Here is a 19,457-nt window from a genome sequence, read left to right on the forward strand (position 1 = left end):
ACCAACGGTCTGAAGAACACCGGAGCCGCCAAGTCCCGAGTCCCCAGGTGGCCTCTGTCTTCGGCTGTCGACCCTGGTACTGCTGGCAGAAAGCAGAGATATGATGTGTGAGTGTGAGTCCGCACACTCAGTAATTCACAGTTCAAACACAGTTAGGAGGGAGCACCTCCACCTCCAAATCACACACACTCGTGCAGCTCCTGGTCAACCACTTATCTGAGATGGGGTGTGAGGTGAAGCCGTCGCTGTCACACCAAACGCCAATCCTCCAGATAAGGAAACACTCCAGGAAAACGGCTGCAAATAGAAGTTCAGGTTAAACACACACAGTGTCAGGCAGCAGAGAAATTACCTTGGTATTGGTAGTCGATTTCTCGGCGAGGAGGTGGAGTTGCAGTCCGGCTTTTATGGTGTGATGATGATGAACGAGTGACAGCTGGTGCAGGGAATGAATGACAGCTGTCACTTCTTCTAGGTCTGGCGCCCTCTTGTGCCTGGAGCCCGCACTCCAAGCAGGGCGCCCTCTGGTGGTGGTGGGCCAGCAGTACCTTCTCTTCAGCGGCCCACACAACAAGGGAATGCTCACTGATTTATCGACTCTGCTTTAATTTATTCTATGTCAAGTCAAGTCTGGGAGCATGAGCTGGTTTCTGCACTTTGCCGCATCCCAGACACCTCAGTACCACCTTGGGTCCTGGACAGCAACCACTCAGGCAGACAACCGGTCCATATTCATATCTGTTCATTTCTGATCAATCAAAAATGCCTTCAGTCAGTTCAGGACATCCACAATTTTCTACTTGAATCAGAATTGAATTTATTGCCAGGTTGCTCTGGTGTCATTTGTGCATAAACAATTTGAAAAGAAAAAAAAACTTCTGTAAGAAGTAAAAGTCAAATAGTCAAAACTATATTCACTGTTAAATAAATATTACTTAATGAAATGGGACTGTGCAAAAACAGGTGATTGAAGTCCAGACATACAGCACCTTTCAGTGCAGGGATGATCAGTCTGTACTTTGGGGGGGTGGGGGGGTAAATGGAGGTCTCTGGCATTATTTATAAGTCTAGCTGGGGAGGCAAAGAAGCTGTTTTGTCTTTTGAAATTTTAGTCCTGATGGACCCCAGCCGTCTGTCAGAAGGGAGGGTTAAACAAAGTTTGTGTCCTGGGTGAGAGGGATCGTCTGCTATCTTCCCTGCTTGCACAGGTCCTGTAGGGATGGCAGACTGCAGTCAGTCACCTTCTCTGCTGTGTGGATGATATGCTGCAGTCTGCTCCTGTCCTTAGCAGTGGCAGCAGCGTACCAGACAGTGATGGAGGAGGAGGTGATGGACTCAATGATGGCAGTGTAGAAGTTCACCATCATTGTTTGTGGCAGGTTGAACTTCCTCAGCTGCTGCAGAAAGTACATCCTTTGTTGTGCTCTCTTGAGGAGAGAGCTGACGTTCAGTTCCAACTTGAGGTCCTGGGTGATGGTGATCCCCAGGTAGCAGAAGGACTCCACTATGGCAACTGGGGAGTCTCACAGGGTGATGTGGTTCTTTCTGAACTCAACAACCATCTCCACTATCTTGAGGGCATTGAGCTCCAGGTAGTTCTGAGCCCACCAGGACACCAGGTGATCGATCTCCTGTCTGTAGGCAGACTCGTCCCCATCAGAGATGAGTCCGATGAGGGTTGTATCATCTGCAAACTCTAGGAGCTTCACAGACTGGTGACTAGAGGAGCAGCTGTTGGTGTACAGGGAGAAGAGTAGAGGAGAAAGAGCACAGCCTTGGGGGGTCCAGTGCTGCTGGACTGTATGTTGGAGACATGCCTCACCCAGCTTCACATGCTGCCTCGTGTTGGACAAAAAGTCAGTGATCCACCTTCAGGTGGAGTCGGGCATACCAAGTGCTCGCAGTGGTCAGACATCGTTTGTGACAGGCTGTTAGACATAGTCAAGACAAGTTGAGGCAGAGTCAGAAACCTCTGACAAGCTATCTGAGTGCATTCCAAACAGTCTGGGACATTTGTACTGCCAGGCCGAATGTAGAGTACATGCACGCAACTGTCAGTGGCTGCAAAGAAAACCTGCATCCTCTCGGCCCTTTCTGGAATACTTTGGACACCACTGCACGACAATGATGTGATAGCCAGGGGAGACCCTGATTTACATGTAATCAGTTCATGGGTTGGCTGTCATTTGAAATCCAGTAGTGAGACACGGCAGGTCTTCAGAAGCCACAGTTGACCTGGATTCAAGGAGCTGCTACATGCTGAATGTGCGAGAATCATTTGAGGCAGCTTCAGCACACACTCTGGGCATTCGTACACAGCTGTCCAAATGTCTGCTCCTCCTGACTGCACCTTGAAGTTTGTTTTTTTTTTTCCCCCATTCCCCCTGATACGGCCTCATTCATGCTCAGTGTGACGGGGCCCTGTATAAGGCCCATCTCCCATATGGACATAAATTTGATCCTGGTTTGTTTAATTGTTCAGCCAGTGCTACAGGTTTCTGTGGCCGCCTTATGGTTAGAGAAACGGGGTGGGTGGATGAATTGAGGATAGGATGCCAGGCTGGATTTTCTATTTCCCCTCAGACCTTCAGTTCTGGGAAAATATCCATCTGTCTTATCCTCTTATACTCTAGACATTAGACCGGTGAATGACAAGAATTAAAGGGGATCTTCTGCATTTCCACCAAGTTAAAAAAAATAAAAAAATTCTGTTCCAAACTGACAAACCAGTCACAGCTCCTGAGTGAGGATGATATTAGTGACAGCTTCCACTTGTGTTTGTGTAGGTCCGAGGTTTAGCCACTTTTGGTTTGGAGCTGGACTTCATGGTGGAGGAGTATGCTGGCAGCAAAGGAAAGTTCCCCCCAATAAAGAGACGGAGCAAGAAGTCGCTTTATGTTGCCACCATAGAAAAGGCCCACAGCCTGGTCAACTCCCTGATAGAAACCAGCAGGATCCAGGACCTCGGGCTGGTGGTAGTTGATGAGGTAACATCTTAGGATTCAGTGGCTTATTGACTGTGTTTATGAATGAACAGCATTTGTTTCAAATCTACAGCTTCACATGCTGGCTGATGGCAGCAGAGGGGCAGTTATGGAAATGACCCTGGTCAAACTTATGTACTCCAATCGTAAGTCCGCTTTATGTTTCTCTGTTTTGTTGACTCCCTAAAATCATTTGAATTGAAACAATAATACCAGTTTATTGTTTTTCAGGAACAACCCAAATTATTGGAATGAGTGCTACGTTGAGAAACATCAAAGACCTTCAGATGTTTTTGAAGGCTGAACATTACACTAATGATTTTAGACCTGTAAGTAATTTAAACCTTTTTCTACCCTTCAGATTACAAACAAGACTGTAGACACGCTTGCAGGCTGAGTAATGGCTGTAGTACAAGTGGGGACCCAGGAGCAGGGAATCACACTGACGTTAAATATAAGCCATGTGTTTTGACAGTTGATGGAGATGCAGGTCGCTCAGTAATAGAGTTCCTGTGGGGACAGGCTGGTAGGCTCACTGCAGACAGAAGCAGAAAATTCAGTAAGGTATATCTTCTATTATACATTCCAATTCTAACGTAGAACTCTACTAGTGTATGCTAAAGTATATCTAAAAAAAAAAAAGAAGAGCAGAGTAGACCCACTTAGTTGCCTGGTCTTGAGAACCAGGAATGGTAGGTTGAAAAGCTTTTTTATCTCATGGGAACTCTCCCTACCTACCTAAGCAGCTCACGAATATGGACAGCATGTATATAAGTGACATTTACACAATCAGGGTAACAAAACAACAACAAGAAATATAGTTACTACATAATATTATAGGAGTTAGCATCTAAAACCTAAATATTCATACAGGAGAAGATTGTAGTATACATTTCCAGAGTATGTAGACTTGTAGTAAAATTAAATTATAGCTAGTTGGCTAAGCTATCAGTATGGTTATGTTATTATAGATAATGCAGTAAAGACACACACATCCAAAACACATAAAGAGGCAGGACCAAAAAAATCAAAGAGAAAAACCAAATGATCCGCACAGCCACAGCGCTCCCAGACAAAAGAATTTAAATGTAACATTTCATGCAGATGTAACGTTGTATTAAAATTCTTTTGTCTGGGAGCGCTGTGGCTGTGCGGATCATTTGGTTTTTCTCTGTTATTATAGAAACAGAAGCTATGATGTAATATGTTTTAGGTATCTATCTAAAGTTCACCCTGCTAGTTTACTATAGGAAGGCAAAATCCATACTCTACATGCTATCTAATGGAAACCCCAAACTTGGATACTATCTGTTGATATCTATTAAAGAACCCATAAACTGAAGAACCATTAAAAAAACATGACTCACTTAAATGAACGACTCAGTTAAATGAAATGTGTGAACTGGAAGTCTGAGTGCTCATGGAAAGGAGGTAAAGCTGAAGGAACAAACGCATCAGATGCTTAACAGTGTAGGCCATGGCCCCATCTACGGTGGTGGGGTGGGGGGGGGTGATAACAGGTGATGACGGTGGACGAGAACTGTTCAACTTCACCTGTGGAATGTGAAAAGAGAGGGGCAGGGCTAAAGGAGCAGCTGAGGGGCTGAGTTTGATTTCCTGTCACACATGAAAGTCACTGATGACCCTCGTGTAATAACCGCAATGCAGAAGTTGCCGGTGCGCAGTTAAGCACTTTGCATGGGGTACTCTGACATCTTTGTTTGAGTGTGAATGGATGACTTACAGCACATCTAAATATCTAGCATGGTCTTTCAGGTCTTCACTGCTGCTTTAAACTTTAGGTTTATAGTATTGCGTTTGGACTGTATGTCAAGTCAAATCTGGGAGCATGCTCTGGTGCTGTGGTTCCCTACACCATGGAACCAATGGGCCTCAGGGCCTGAAACGGAATTTCTTCTCTTCTTGCTGAGGCCTCTTGGCCCAGTCATCATTGAAAGTGAGAACTGGCTCTCTTGGTTAGATAAAATTCAGCTAAATCAAATAAAATCAATGTCTTTTCCCCGTCTAGGTCCAGCTGAAGGAGTATGTTAAACTGAAGGACACGATCTACGAGGTGGACCCAAAGGAAGACGAATGTTTCACATTATCACGAGTTCTGGCATTCAAGGTAGCTATAACATTTTCTCTGGGTTTAATGGCAAGGACAAACGCTGCAGAGGAATAAGATATACCAGAGCTGCTCACACTTTTTCAGCTTGTGAGCTTCTTTTAAAATAACCAAGACAAAATGATCTACCTACATTACAAACGCTTAACATGCATCGTCTCATCAATTAATCTTAAACTTTGTCCTGGAGTAATGTTGACTTAAACATTGTAGTTAAAATTATTATTATTAATATTAAGTAGTAGTATTTAGTAGTATGAAAAAATGTCTTCAATAGTGGACCTTTCATCTTGGGGTGTTGTGGATAGGGCAGTCAGAATTATTACAATATACGCCAGTCGCAATTATTTTTCATATTTGAGAATATTTTTCATAATCGCCATTACCTTAAATTACTTATTTTACCCACAAAGTTGCATAGAATGGGAAAGAATTCCACCTACAAAGCTTCAACAATTAGTGTCCTCAGTTCCCAAATGCTTATTGAGTGTTGTTAGAAGGAAAAGTGATGTAACACAGTGGGAAACATACCACTGTCCCAGCTTTTTAGAAACATGTTGCAGGCATCCATTTCAAAATGAGCAAATATTTGCACAAAAACAATAAATTTTATCAGTTTGAACATTAAATATCTTGTCTTTGTGGTGTATTCAATTGAATATAGGTTGAAGAGGATTTGAAAATCACTGTATTCTGTTTTTATTTACATTTTACACAATGTCCCAACTTCAATGGAATTGGGGTTGTAAATATGAAAAGAAAATCAAACGATTTTCTTTTAAAATTTCTGCTCATCCCTTTTTATGCAGCACTGGCTGAAGGCCAGAAGGGAGATTATGTCGTGGCAATTTCCATCCATCTGTCTGTCTATCTGTCCCAAAAAGAGCACAAGCATTCTGAAATCAACTCTTCTTGCATTTTTAGGAGGAATTTTGTGAAACTTGATACAAGACCTTGTTATAGGTGGGACTTCTTTCTTCTTCTTTCAGCTGCTCCCATTGGGGTCGCCACAACAGATCTGTCCCCATCTCACCCTGTCCTCTTTGTCTTCCTCTGTCTCACCAACCACCTGCATGTCCTCCCTCAGCACATCCATAAACCTCCTTTGTCCTTCCTCTTCTCCTCCTGTGTGGTGGCTCCATCCTCAGTATCCTTCTCCCTATATTATACCCTGGGTCTCTCCTGTGCACATGTCCAAACCATCCCAGTCTCACCTCTCTGACTTTGTCTCCAAACTGTCCCACCTGAGCTGTCCCTCTGATATGTTCATTCCTAATCCTGTCCATCCTCGTCACTCCCAAAGAGAATCACAACATCTTCAGCTCTGCCTCCTGTCTTTTTGTTAGTGCCACTATCTCTGAGCTGTCCAACATAGCTGGTCTCACCAGCTATGTTGCTACTAGCTACGGTGGGCGGTGCTGGGTGGTACCACCCAGCACTGCAAATTTCCTCTTGGCTCTCGGGTTCAAATTTCCTCTCCTGCTCAGCACAGATTTTCCAAAAAATTAACTGAAATGTTGCTGAAAAATGTACCAATTTGGTCGTATGAGGTCTGTTAGAAAAGTATCAGACCTTTTTATTTTTTGCAAAATCCTGATTGATTTGAATCACGTGTGCTTGCATGAGCCAACCTTGAACCTTAGTGCGCATGTGTGATTTTTTTTTTTTTTTTTTTTTTTTTTTTTTTTTCACGCCTGTCGGTTGCGTCATTTGCTTGTAAGCAGCCTTTGTGTGAGGATCAGTGGAGTCTCTCGTCGTTTTTTCTTTGCAAGGAAATGGCGGAATGACTGGAGCAGCGCAACTGCATCAAATTTTGCCAGAAACTGTGCGACAGCCAGGTGGAAACCATTTGGATTATTCAGACGGCTTTCAGTGACGATCCTATTGGCATCACACAGATTAAGGAGCGGTACAACCGGTTTAAAGACGGCCGCACAACGGTGGAGAGCGAGCTGCGCACCGATCGGCATCAACATGCTGAAACGACCGGATCATTTCCAAAGTGAACACTGTGATGATGTGGGACCGTCGTGTGACTATCCGAGAAATTGCGGAAGAGGTGGACATCAGCACTTTTTCAGTACATTCCACTGTGACAGAAGATTTTTCCATGAAAAGAGTTGCAGCAAAATTCATTGGCACGAAGCTGATGGCACAGCAAAAGCGCCTCTGTGATGAAGTCTCACAGGTCATGCCCTGACATGCCCACCTCTTCCACCATTCGGAAGATTCAGACGGCTTTCGGTGGCTTTTCAGTCGTGTGACTATCCAAGAAATTGTGGAAGAGGTGGGCATGTCACAGCATGTCCTGTGAGACTTCATCACGGAGACTCCTGCCTGATCTGTCACTCTGTCCATCACCATTGCGAACAAGAAAAGGACTCAGAGCTGATCCTTGATGTAATCCCACCTCCACCACGAATGAGTCTGTCATTCCTACTCTGCATCTCACCGCTGTCACACTATTCTTGTACACGTCCTGCACTACTCTCACTTCCTGATGTACTCTCTCTACATCATCCAATGTTTTCTTTCTCTCATTTTCTTCATTCATCAGCTCCTCAAAATATTCCCTCCACCTTCTCAACACACTTTCCAGCACATTACCCTCTGCATCTTTAACCACCTTAACCTGCTCTACATTCTTTCCAGCTCTGTCCCTTTGTCTGGCCAATTGGTACCAGTCCTTTTCTCCTTCTGTACTATTCAACTTCTTATACAGCTCACTGGTGGTTGGCTCTCACTGCGGTATTGTATCACTTCCTGTTCCGGAGCACAGCGGTGTTTTTCTGTATCTGTTAGCTGTTTAATCTGCGCAGTTAGATTGATCTAGTTATCTAGATTACGATTTGTTTCCCAGTGTAATCTTTACGTGCCTTAACTAAAGCACTCCTTCTGCTGAATCACCTCTAAATTATTTACACATTATTCACTTTGCGTGTTTTTAGGAATCCGCTAGCTTAGCGTAGCTACTAGCTCTTAGCCGATTTAGCATGGCGGCTTCTCCTGTCTCTCCTGCACTTTTCTGCTCTGGGTGTGTTATTCCTCGGCCTCCTGTAGCAGTAACGGTACTTGTAATAAGTGTAGCTTATTCGTAGCTTTGGAGGCCAGGCTGGGCGAATTGGAGACTCGGCTCCGCACCGTGGAAAATTCTACAGCTAGCCAGGCCCCTGTAGTCGGTGCGGACCAAGGTAGCTTAGCCGCCGTTAGTTACCCCCTGGCAGATCCCGAGCAGCCGGGAAAGCAGGCTGACTGGGTGACTGTGAGGAGGAAGCGTAGCCCTAAACAGAAGCCCCGTGTACACCGCCAACCCGTTCACATCTCTAACCGTTTTTCCCCACTCGACGACACACCCGCCGAGGATCAAACTCTGGTTATTGGCGACTCTGTTTTGCGAAATGTGAAGTTAGCGACACCAGCAACCATAGTCAGTTGTCTTCCGGGGGCCAGAGCAGGCGACATTGAAGGAAATTTGAAACTGCTGGCTAAGGCTAAGCGTAAATTTGGTAAGATTGTAATTCACGTCGGCAGTAATGACACCTGGTTACGCCAATCGGAGGTCACTAAAATTAACATTAAATCGGTGTGTAACTTTGCAAAAACAATGTCGGACTCTGTAGTTTTCTCTGGGCCCCTCCCCAATCAGACCGGGAGTGACATGTTTAGCCGCATGTTCTCCTTGAATTGCTGGCTGTCTGAGTGGTGTCCAAAAAATGAGGTGGGCTTCATAGATAATTGGCAAAGCTTCTGGGGAAAACCTGGTCTTGTTAGGAGAGACGGCATCCATCCCACTTTGGATGGAGCAGCTCTCATTTCTAGAAATCTGGCCAATTTTCTTAAATCCTCCAAACCGTGACTATCCAGGGTTGGGACCAGGAAGCAGAGTTGTAGTCTTACACACCTCTCTGCAGCTTCTCTCCCCCTGCCATCCCCTCATTACCCCATCCCCGTAGAGACGGTGCCTGCTCCCAGACCACCAATAACCAGCAAAAATCTATTTAAGCATAAAAATTCAAAAAGAAAAAATAATATAGCACCTTCAACTGCACCACAGACTAAAACAGTTAAATGTGGTCTATTAAACATTAGGTCTCTCTCTTCTAAGTCCCTGTTGGTAAATGATATAATAATTGATCAACATATTGATTTATTCTGCCTAACAGAAACCTGGTTACAGCAGGATGAATATGTTAGTTTAAATGAGTTTTACATAATTATTGTATGGCCTTGCCTTACAATATAAAGCGCCTTGGGGCAACTGTTTGTTGTGATTTGGCGCTATATAAAAAAATTGATTGATTGATTGATGTGAACACAGACGCCATTGTGAAGTGAGGACAGCAGAGACTTGATCTTCTTCGTAAACTGAATTCTTTTTCTGTCAGGCCTGCAATCCTTTGTCGTTTTTATCAGTCTTTTATTGAGAGTCTTTTGTGTTTTTCATTTATCTGCTGGTTTCACAGCCTCTCAGTGAAAGACACAAACAGCCTGAACAACATTGTTAAAATTTGTTCAAAGATTATAGGAGTGAAACAAAGAGACTTACACTCTTTTTGTAATCAACAGATCCTCCGGAAGGCTGAAACCATCATGTCCATGTCAGGTCATGTTCACTTAGGAGAGTTTTCCCTGCTTCCTTTAGGACGCCGTTATGCGTCCCCAGTGTGTAAAACCAACCGGTTTTTAAAGTCGTTTATACCTTCGGCAATTCAACTTTTAAATGCTCCGTAGGTCTGCCATGTTTTTATTTATTAGGGCCCGAGTAGGACAACGTCCTATGAGGACCCTATTGTAATTGCGCTGTTTATTTATTTATTATTCTCACTCTTGAAATCAAAATTTCGGCCCATGCTCAAAAACTCACCAAACTTTCCAGAGTCATCCGGCCGGATCTGAAATTTGATATTTTGGGGGTGTCCCACAAAATAGCGCCCGCTAGAAATTTTCAAAAACACCTCCGCATTGGGGTTTTTTCGTCGCAGCCTCATGAAATTTGGTACACATATTTACCATGCTAGGACGCACAAAAAAGTCTCTTACTGTCATGGTGAAATGTCAACAGGAAGTTGGACATTTTGATTTTAAGTTTCAATTTTGAGCTAATTTTTGCTATTTTTGGCCATTTCCACTATTTACATTTGAACGAACTCGTCCTAGGAATTTCATCCGATCGTCTTCAAATTTGGTCAACATCATCATGACACAGTGGTGATCAAAAGTTAAAAGGTTCTAATTAGGTCAAAAGGCGTGGCTGCTAGGGGTCGTCAAACTTTGGCGAGCTTTTTGGAGCACGCATTTTCACTTCGAACGGCTGTCACGCCCACATACTTTATCGTCTGTCAAACTTGTTGGACATGATGAGGGCTCTGCCCTGAACGTCTACATATATTAAGTTCCCACCTGCGCCATAGCGCCCCCCGGTGGTGGTGGGAAATGTCTTATTTTTACTTTAAGAGGTCCTGATGTCACATACTTAACCCAGTCAACTTCATTCCACTTCTGAAACATGCAGATCAACTTGGTGAACGTAGGCGATGATCACCGTGAACTTATGAGTAACGGCTTCTGTGTGGCGGCGTACCGAATATTGCCCCTTCGCCATGAAATTACGTTCTTCTTTTTGATGGCTTTAATTTTGTCATGTCATCATGAAAATTGATACACAGGTCAAGCATGCCAACCTCTTACAATTCATAGGGGCGTCGCCCATTTGCGGGGCAAAATGCCTCAATAGCGCCCCCTTGAATCTTTCAAAAACCCCTCCCCTTAGGGGTTTTTTTGGAGTAGGGAGATGAAAATTGGTACACATGTGTGACTTGCATAGACGTACAAAAAAGTCTCTTGCACCATTGGTCTACTCCAAACAGGAAGTCGGCCATTTTGAATTTTCTTGTCATTTTGCCATGATTTCCACACGTATTTGAACAAACTCCTCCTAGGGATTTTGTCCAATGCACTTCAAATTTCTTTAACAGCATCCAGAGATGATACTGACCAAAAGTTATCAAAAGCTTTTCTCTATGTTGAAGGGTGTGGCCGCTATGGTGCCGCCATTTTGACCCTTCACCATGGAACATCAAGTCATGATAATGCCTTCATGCTTTGCCTGATTGACTTGAAACTTCACTTGTATGACGATGGTTGGCCACTGAACACACCTGGCCCCTCTGTTTGTACACTGAGCGCCCCCTAGTGGATGAACTATCAACATGTCATAACTCCTTGATGCATTGTGTGTTTTGTTTAAAATTTTAAACTGTGTGATGAGTGGTTGCCCCTGTATGCACATGCCCACATCTGGTCACAAGGGCACCCACTGGCCTGGGTAGGTGGTCGCGCGCAACGAGGGCCCATATATGACTGCTTGCAGTCCTAGTTATTATTATTCTCACTCTTAAAATCAAAGGTTTGGCCTTTTCTCATGCTCAAAAACTCAGCAAACTTTGCAAAGTCTTCCAGCCGGATCCGAAATTTGAGATTTTGGGGGTTGCGCACATTGTCGCAGCGAAATAGCGCCCCCTAGAAATTTTCAAATCCCCTCCACATTGGGGTTTTTTTGTCGTAGCCTCACGAAATTCAGTACACACATTTACCATGCTAGGACGCACAAAAATGTCTCTTACCGTCATGGTGAAATGTCAACAGGAAGTTGGCCATTTTGATTTTAAGTTTCATTTTTGAGGTCATTTTTGCCATTTTTGGCCATTTCCACTACTTATATTTGAACGAACTCGTCCTAGGGATTTCATCCAATCATCTTCAAATCTGGTCAACATCATCGGGACACAATGGTGATCAAAAGTTATCAAAAGAACGTAATTAGGTCAAAAGGCGTGACTGCTAGGGTTCATCAAAGTTTGGCGAGCTTTTCAGAGGGCGCTTTTTCACTTCGAATGGCTGTCACGCCCACATACTTAATTGTAGATCCTTCAAATTTGCTGGACATGATGAGGCCTCTGCCCTGAATGTCTGCATATATTCCCACCTTTGCCATAGCGCCCCCCGGTGGTAACAGGAAATGTCCTATTTTTACTCTAAGAGGTCCTGATGTCACATAGTTAACCCATTCAACTTCATTCCACTTCTAAAACATGCAGAAGTTGGTGAACGTAGGCTATGAACAGTGTTGCCACAGTTACTTTGAAAAAGTAATCCAATTACTGATTACTGATTACTCCTTGAAAAAGTAACTTAGTTACTTTACTGATTACTCAATTGTAAAAGTAACTAAGTTAGATTACTAGTTACTTTTTTAGTTACTTTCCCCAGCTGCCGACAACAACCCACGTCAACATGACAATACCTGTTTTGCCAAAACTCACTTTATAGTCACCCTTTCTTAACTTCAGTGAAAATAAATACTTGTTTTATAAAAAGTAAAATAAAGACCTCTTTCTTGACCTCATATTTAACTGTTGACAGCACTGTAACAGTAAAACTTGCAATTTCGAACCTACATTGTTTATAAATGTAACTATTAAATTCATTCTAGCATTTTTCTAACATTTAAATTCTCTCTAAATATTTTACTTGTCGAAATTAATATTATTTTAAGTAGTATTAGTAGTTGTAGTAACAAAAAAAAAAAAAAGGCTTCAAAACTGGACCTTTAATCCAGGGGTGTTGTGGGGAAGGGGGGCACATCCCTCCCCCACGCCCCCATTCCATCTGGATTCGCCCCTGCTTTGGCCTTTGAGCACAAAGAATGGATAACATTTATTTATGCAGAAAACGTGACCAGATTTACAGGTAATAAAGTTTTATTGCGTTTTCACATCATGTGGTCCTCAGAAAGAGAGTTTAGGTGCATTTGAGTGGAAAATAGTGTTAGTTGTTGACACGTCGCGGAGGATCAGCTGTTTTTAACGAGACGATACGGAGCGGCTCAGATCAGAATTCTAAATAAAGGAGGGAAGAAAGTATAAAAATGTCTTGGTAAAGCTCAGTGTAGGTGTGCTGATCACCGCGCTTTAAGAGGTGAGGACGAGTCGAGCAGCTGCAAAAAACCGTGGATGAAAAGCTCACAGCTCACTTAAAGTGGGCAGTTCAGTCGAACCCCGACCTCCTGCCCATAGACCAAGTTTAATGCTGCTATCGACCCACAATGAAAAATAATAGTAACGCACAGTGACATGGAGAAGTAACTTTAATCTGATTACTGATTTGGAAAGATTAACGCGTTAGATTACTCGTTACTAAAAAAAGTGGTCAGATTAGAGTAACGCGTTACTAAGTAACGCGTTACCGGCATCACTGGCTATGAACGCCGTGAAGTTACGAGTAACGGCGTCCGTGTGGTGGCGTGCCGAATATTGCTCATTCCCCATGAAATTACACTCAACAAAAATATAAACGCAACACTTTTGGTTTTGCTCCCATTTTGTATGAGATGAACTCAAAGATCTAAAACTTTTTCCACATACACAATATCTCCATTTCCCTCAAATATTGTTCACAAACCAGTCTAAATCTGTGATAGTGAGCACTTCTCCTTTGCTGAGATAATCCATCCCACCTCACAGGTGTGCCGTATCAAGATGCTGATTAGACACCATGATTAGTGCACAGGCGTGCCTTAGACTGCCCACAATAAAAGGCCACTCTGAAAGGTGCAGTTTTGTTTTATTGGGGTGGGATACCAGTCAGTATCTGGTGTGACCACCATTTGCCTCATGCAGTGCAACACATCTCCTTCGCATAGAGTTGATCAGGTTGTCAATTGTGGCCTGTGGAATGTTGGTCCACTCCTCTTCAATGGCTGTGCGAAGTTGCTGGATATTGGCAGGAACTGGTACACGCTGTCGTATACGCCGGTCCAGAGCATCCCAAACATGCTCAATGGGTGACATGTCCGGTGAGTATGCCGGCCATGCAAGAACTGGGACATTTTCAGCTTCCAAGAATTGTGTACAGATCCTTGCAACATGGGGCCGTGCATTATCCTGCTGCAACATGAGGTGATGTTCTTGGATGTATGGCACAACAATGGGCCTCAGGATCTCATCACGGTATCTCTGTGCATTCAAAATGCCATCAATAAAATGCACCTGTGTTCTTCGTCCATAACAGACGCCTGCCCATACCATAACCCCACCGCCACCATGGGCCACTCGATCCACAACACTGACATCAGAAAACCGCTCACCCACACGACGCCACACACGCTGTCTGCCATCTGCCCTGGACAGTGTGAACTGGGATTCATCCATGAAGGGAACACCTCTCCAATGTGCCAAACGCCAGCGAATGTGAGCATTTGCCCACTCAAGTCGGTTACGACGACGAACTGGAGTCAGGTCGAGACCCCGATGAGGACGACGAGCATGCAGATGAGCTTCCCTGAGACGGTTTCTGACAGTTTGTGCAGAAATTCTTTGGTTATGCAAACCGATTGTTTCAGCAGCTGTCCGATTGTTTCTCTCACCTGCTCGCTAAATTTCACACAACAGTCTTCCTCCTTCAGCTTCCACCATCTGATCCTTTGTTGAGCTCTCACTCTCTTCTTCTTCTTTACCTCTAAAGTCATCCTACAAACAACCATCCTATGCTGTCTAGTGACACTCTCTCCTGCCACCACCTTACAGTCTCTGATTTCTTTTAACTTGCATCTCCTATAAAGAATGTAGTCCTGCTGTGTGCACCTTCCTCCACTCTTATATGTTACCCTGTGCTCCTCCCTTTTCATAAAGTAGGTATTCACCACAGCCATTTCCATCCTTTTTGCAAAATCAAGTACCATCTGTCCTTCCCCATTCCTATCCCTGATACCATATCTACCCATTACTTCCTCATCACCTCTGTTCCCTTCACCAACATGCCCATTGAAGTCTGCTCCTATCACCACTCTTTCATGCTTGGGCACACTCTCCACCACCTCATCTAACACACTCCAGAAATCTTCTTTCTCCTTCATCTCACAACCTACCTGTGGGGCATATGCACTGATGATATTCATCATCACCCCTTCAATTTCCAACTTCACACTCATCACCCTGTCAGACACTCGCTTAGCCTCCAACACACTCTTAACACATGCTTCCTTTAAAATGACCCCAACACCATTTCTCTTCCTGTCCTCACCATGATATAATATGTTGTAGGTTGTTATAAGTAAGCCCCTTCGGCTGCTCCCTCGTTTTCACTCAGGGTCATCGCAGAAAATCCGAATCTGCATGTTGAATTGGCACAAGTTTTACACTGGATGCGCTTCGTGACACAAGTCCACATTATTACTTGGAGAAATGTGGCAGGGGTGGGATTGAACTGGGAATCTTCTGCACTGAAAGCAAGTGTACTAACCACTGGGGTACCACCCCTGCAGGTTGTTATTGGTTGGTAATGCAGCGAAGACCTGCACATCCAAAGCATGCCAAAGGCGTGCTGGACCAAGAGAAATTATACCAAAAATAGAAACCAAATGATCTGCACAACCACAGTGCTCCGATACAAAAAAAAGGCTTTATTTAGCAAGATATAATGTTTCGGGCAACCTGCCCTTCATCATTTCTATTTTTATTAATGGTTGTTAAGCACAATATACGCATGTTATCATATCGTTCAAGTTGGGCACATTTTGATTAATGAATCTAGATGAATTAATTAATTAATTAATTAATTGATTGAGTAATCAGTTTCATGAGTCTACATTCTGAAATCAACTGTCACATTCCTTTAAAGCACATTTCTCATGTTTTTTAACATCCCAGCTCTGAACATTGAATGTGGGGACATCTCTGACACTGTTTTTTAACAGACTGCCTGCACATGGAGATGGATTTGTTACATTGGAAAACATCAGAATACATTATTGCCAGGAGTTAATGGACATTATATTTAATGTGCCACAATCGTGAAAGAACTAAAGGCGGAGCTGCAGCCGGCGATCACACGCATGCTTCTTTGAGCATGTTGACTTTACATTTGGAAATAAATCTGTAAGACAGTGAGTCTTGCATGTTCAGGATTTTACCCCTTTGTGTTTGCGGTAAGATTTTTTTTTATTATTATTTCTAACTTTGAGAGAGGATGAATTTGGAGCTTGTGTGTGTGTGTGTGTGTGTGTGTGTGTGTGTGTGTGTGTGTGTGTGTGTGTGTGTGTGTGTGTGTGTGTGTGTGTGTGTTGCTTGTTGATCCTCTCAACTCCTGCCGCTGTGAACATGTATGTCTCCATGATGTTTTTATATTTTATTACCACAAATCACAAAATAAGACAAGCATTAGAATTCCCGAGTCGAAAATCGGCCAATTTGTAACCTCCCACACTGCACTGTGAGCCACACCACAGTGCACTCAAAGGGTGGATTTCCTCCTAAACTGTTCCTCTGTTCCTGGATGAATGAAACTCCTCCAGCGAGACGGGGCACAGGGCACACAGACTGGCATGCGCCCGCTGTGTCCCTCAGTGGTTGGTGAGGCTGTGTGAAAGTTGGAAGATGCCCGCGGTCCTACCTGGACTTTCATCCGGGAGCAGCTCAGGGGAAAGTCCACACTTTGTGTTTGATTATAGTGTGTTATCATCGGCTGAGCTCAGCCCGCATCTTTACTGAGGGACTGGAAGTACGGAAGAATATACATAAAACAATTTAGACACCTGATCTTCTGTTTAGTAATTACAAGATCTTGTAATTATGAGATCAGTGATCAAATTTTTTTTTTATCCAGTGAATGCAGTACGCTTCCGTACTTTTCTTACAAAAGACACACAGTATGAATTTATTCTTCTTGAAATTCCCAGTGCCAGCTGTCCAAAATGGACATCTCTGGAATTGGTTGCTGGCACTCCAAAATGTAGCTGGCACAGTATGAGCGTAGCCTGGAACAATCCTATATCTTCTGTTGGTTATTCCTTCACGTGTACGGCGCATCTGGAAAGTATTCACAGCACTTCACCTTTTCCACATTTTGTTATGTTACAGACTTTATTCCTAAATGGAGCACATTCTTTTTTTCCCCTCAAAATTCTACACACAACACCCCATAATGGCAGTGTGAGGAAGTTGTGGGTTGCCAGTGTGGAGCTTTGGAGCCGGGCTCTTGGCTCCTGGAAAGATGAATGCAGCAATGTACAGAGACATCCTGGATGAAAACCTGCTCCAGAGCGCTCTTGACCTCAGACTGGGGCGACGGTTCATCTTTCAGCAGGACAGTGACCCTAAGCAGACAGCCAGGGTATCAAAGGAGTGTCTTCAGGACAACTCTGTGAATGTCCTTGAGTGGTCCAGCCAGAGCCCAGAGCTGAATCTGACTGAACATCTCTTGAGAGATCTGAAAATGTCTGTGCACCGACGCTCCCCATCCAACCTGATGGAGCTTGAGAGGTGCTGCAAAGAGGAATGGACCAAACTAGCCAAAGATAGGTGCACCAAGCGTGTGGCATCATATTCAAGAAGACTTGAGGCTGAAATTGCTGCCAAAAGGTGCATCAACAAAGTATTGAACAAAGGCTGTGAATACTTACTGACATGGGATTTATTTGTTTATTTTGTAATAAATTTGCAAAAATAAAAAAAACTAGAATTTTGAGGGAAAAATGAATTTCGTCCATTTTGGAATAAGGCTGTACCATAAAATATGGGAGAAGTGATGCACTGTGAATACTTTCTGGGCGCTCTGTAATTCACAATAGAAGTCACAAATAAACATTGTTCTGGATTGTGCTGGATGCCAGAAAACCTTTCCCATTGCAAGATCAGATGCACTCAGCTTAATGCTTAGTGAACACATCAGATCATCCAAGTCCAAGTCATGTTACTCTGTGATATATACCCAGCTTTATCTCCAAAATACACAAAGGTAATATGTAAATTAATTAAATTTATTTCTAATTGAGATCATAGCTCTGAATTATTTTTTCTCATATCTCTTGTGTATGGTGGTGAAACGGTATTAAATATAATATTTTACTGATTCTCTGTATTTAGATTAAATTAGAACTTTATTGATCCCTTTATTTATCTACGTTGAACTTCATTATGTAATCTACTGAACTATAACAATTTTAATTAAATTCTTCTATTATGAAAATTTCACTCAGGTATAGGCAGAATGCCCCCCCACCCCTTAACAGCACTGGTTCTTTGGTTTTGGTTTCACCATAAAAACATATAATTAAATAACAATGCCTTACATCATGACAGAAAACAACATAAAACTATATGTAAAAAAACTTTGCCATGGGGGAAATAAGTATTTGATTCACTGTAGATTTTTCAAGTTTTCCCACCAACAAAGAATGTAGAGGTCTGTAATTTTTATTGTAGGTTCACTTCAACTGTGAGAGACAGAATCTAAAAAAAAAATTCAGAAAATCACAATGTATGATTTTTAAATAACTAATTTGCATTTTATTGTATGAAATAAGTATTTGAACACCTACCAACCAGCAAGAATTCTGTCTCTCACAGACCTGTTAATTTTTCTTTAAGAAGCCCTCTTATTCTGCACTCTTTACCTGTATTAATTGCACCTGTTTGAACTTGTTACCTGTATAAAAGACACCTGTTCACACACTCAATCACACTCCAACCTGTCCACCATAGCCAAGACCAAAGAGCTGTCTCAGGACACCAGGGACAAAACTGTAGACCTGCACAAGGCTGGGATGGACTACAGGACAACAGGCAAGCAGCTTGGTAGAAGACAACAACTGTTATGATTATTTATTAGAAAGTTGAAGAAACACAAGATGACTGTCAATCTCCCTCAGTCTGGGATTCCATGCAAGATCTCACTTTGTGGGGTAAAGATGATTCTGAGAACTACACAGGAGGACCTGGTCAATGACCTGAAGAGAGCTGGGACCACAGTCACAAAGATTACATTAGTAACACATGATGCTGTCATGGTTTAAAATCCTGCAGGGCAGCAAGGTCCCCCTGCTCAAGCCAGCACATATCCAGGCCCGTTTGAAGTTCACCAGTGACCATCTGGATGATCCAGAGGAGGCATGGGAGAAGGTCATGTGATCAGATGAGACCAGAATAGAGCTTTTTGGAATCAGCTCCACTTACCATGTTTAGAGGATGAGAACAACCCCAAAAAAACCATCCCAACCGTGAAGCATGGGGGTGGAAACATCATACTCTGGGGGTGCTCTTCTGCAAAGGGGACAGGACGACTGCACCGTATTGAAGGGAAGATGGATGGGGTCATGTATTGCGAGATTTTGGCAAACAACCTCCTTCCCTCAGTAAGAGCAGCCAGGGCAACTAAGGAGGGGCTCCGTAAGAAGCATTTCAAGGTCCTGGAGTGGCCTGGCCAGTCTCCAGACCTGAACTCAATAGAAATCTTTGGAGGGAGCTGAAACTCCAAACCTGAAAGATCTGGAGAAGATCTGTATGGAGGAG

General features: G+C 43.3%; 1 protein-coding gene across 1 annotated transcript in view; it reads left to right on the plus strand.

Moving 5' to 3' along the window:
* helq (helicase, POLQ like) overlaps positions 1-19,457 on the plus strand; it is a 167,878-nt gene that overhangs the window by 58,508 nt on the left and 89,913 nt on the right. The window contains exons 4-7 of the mRNA XM_034191848.1: positions 2,787-2,987; positions 3,058-3,130; positions 3,216-3,313; positions 5,014-5,112. Of these exons, the coding sequence (XP_034047739.1) occupies positions 2,787-2,987; positions 3,058-3,130; positions 3,216-3,313; positions 5,014-5,112 (471 nt within the window). The remainder of the gene's footprint in view (positions 1-2,786; positions 2,988-3,057; positions 3,131-3,215; positions 3,314-5,013; positions 5,113-19,457) is intronic.

Source organism: Thalassophryne amazonica, chromosome 17 (genome assembly GCF_902500255.1).
Source record: "Thalassophryne amazonica chromosome 17, fThaAma1.1, whole genome shotgun sequence".
NCBI classification, from domain to species: domain Eukaryota; kingdom Metazoa; phylum Chordata; class Actinopteri; order Batrachoidiformes; family Batrachoididae; genus Thalassophryne; species Thalassophryne amazonica.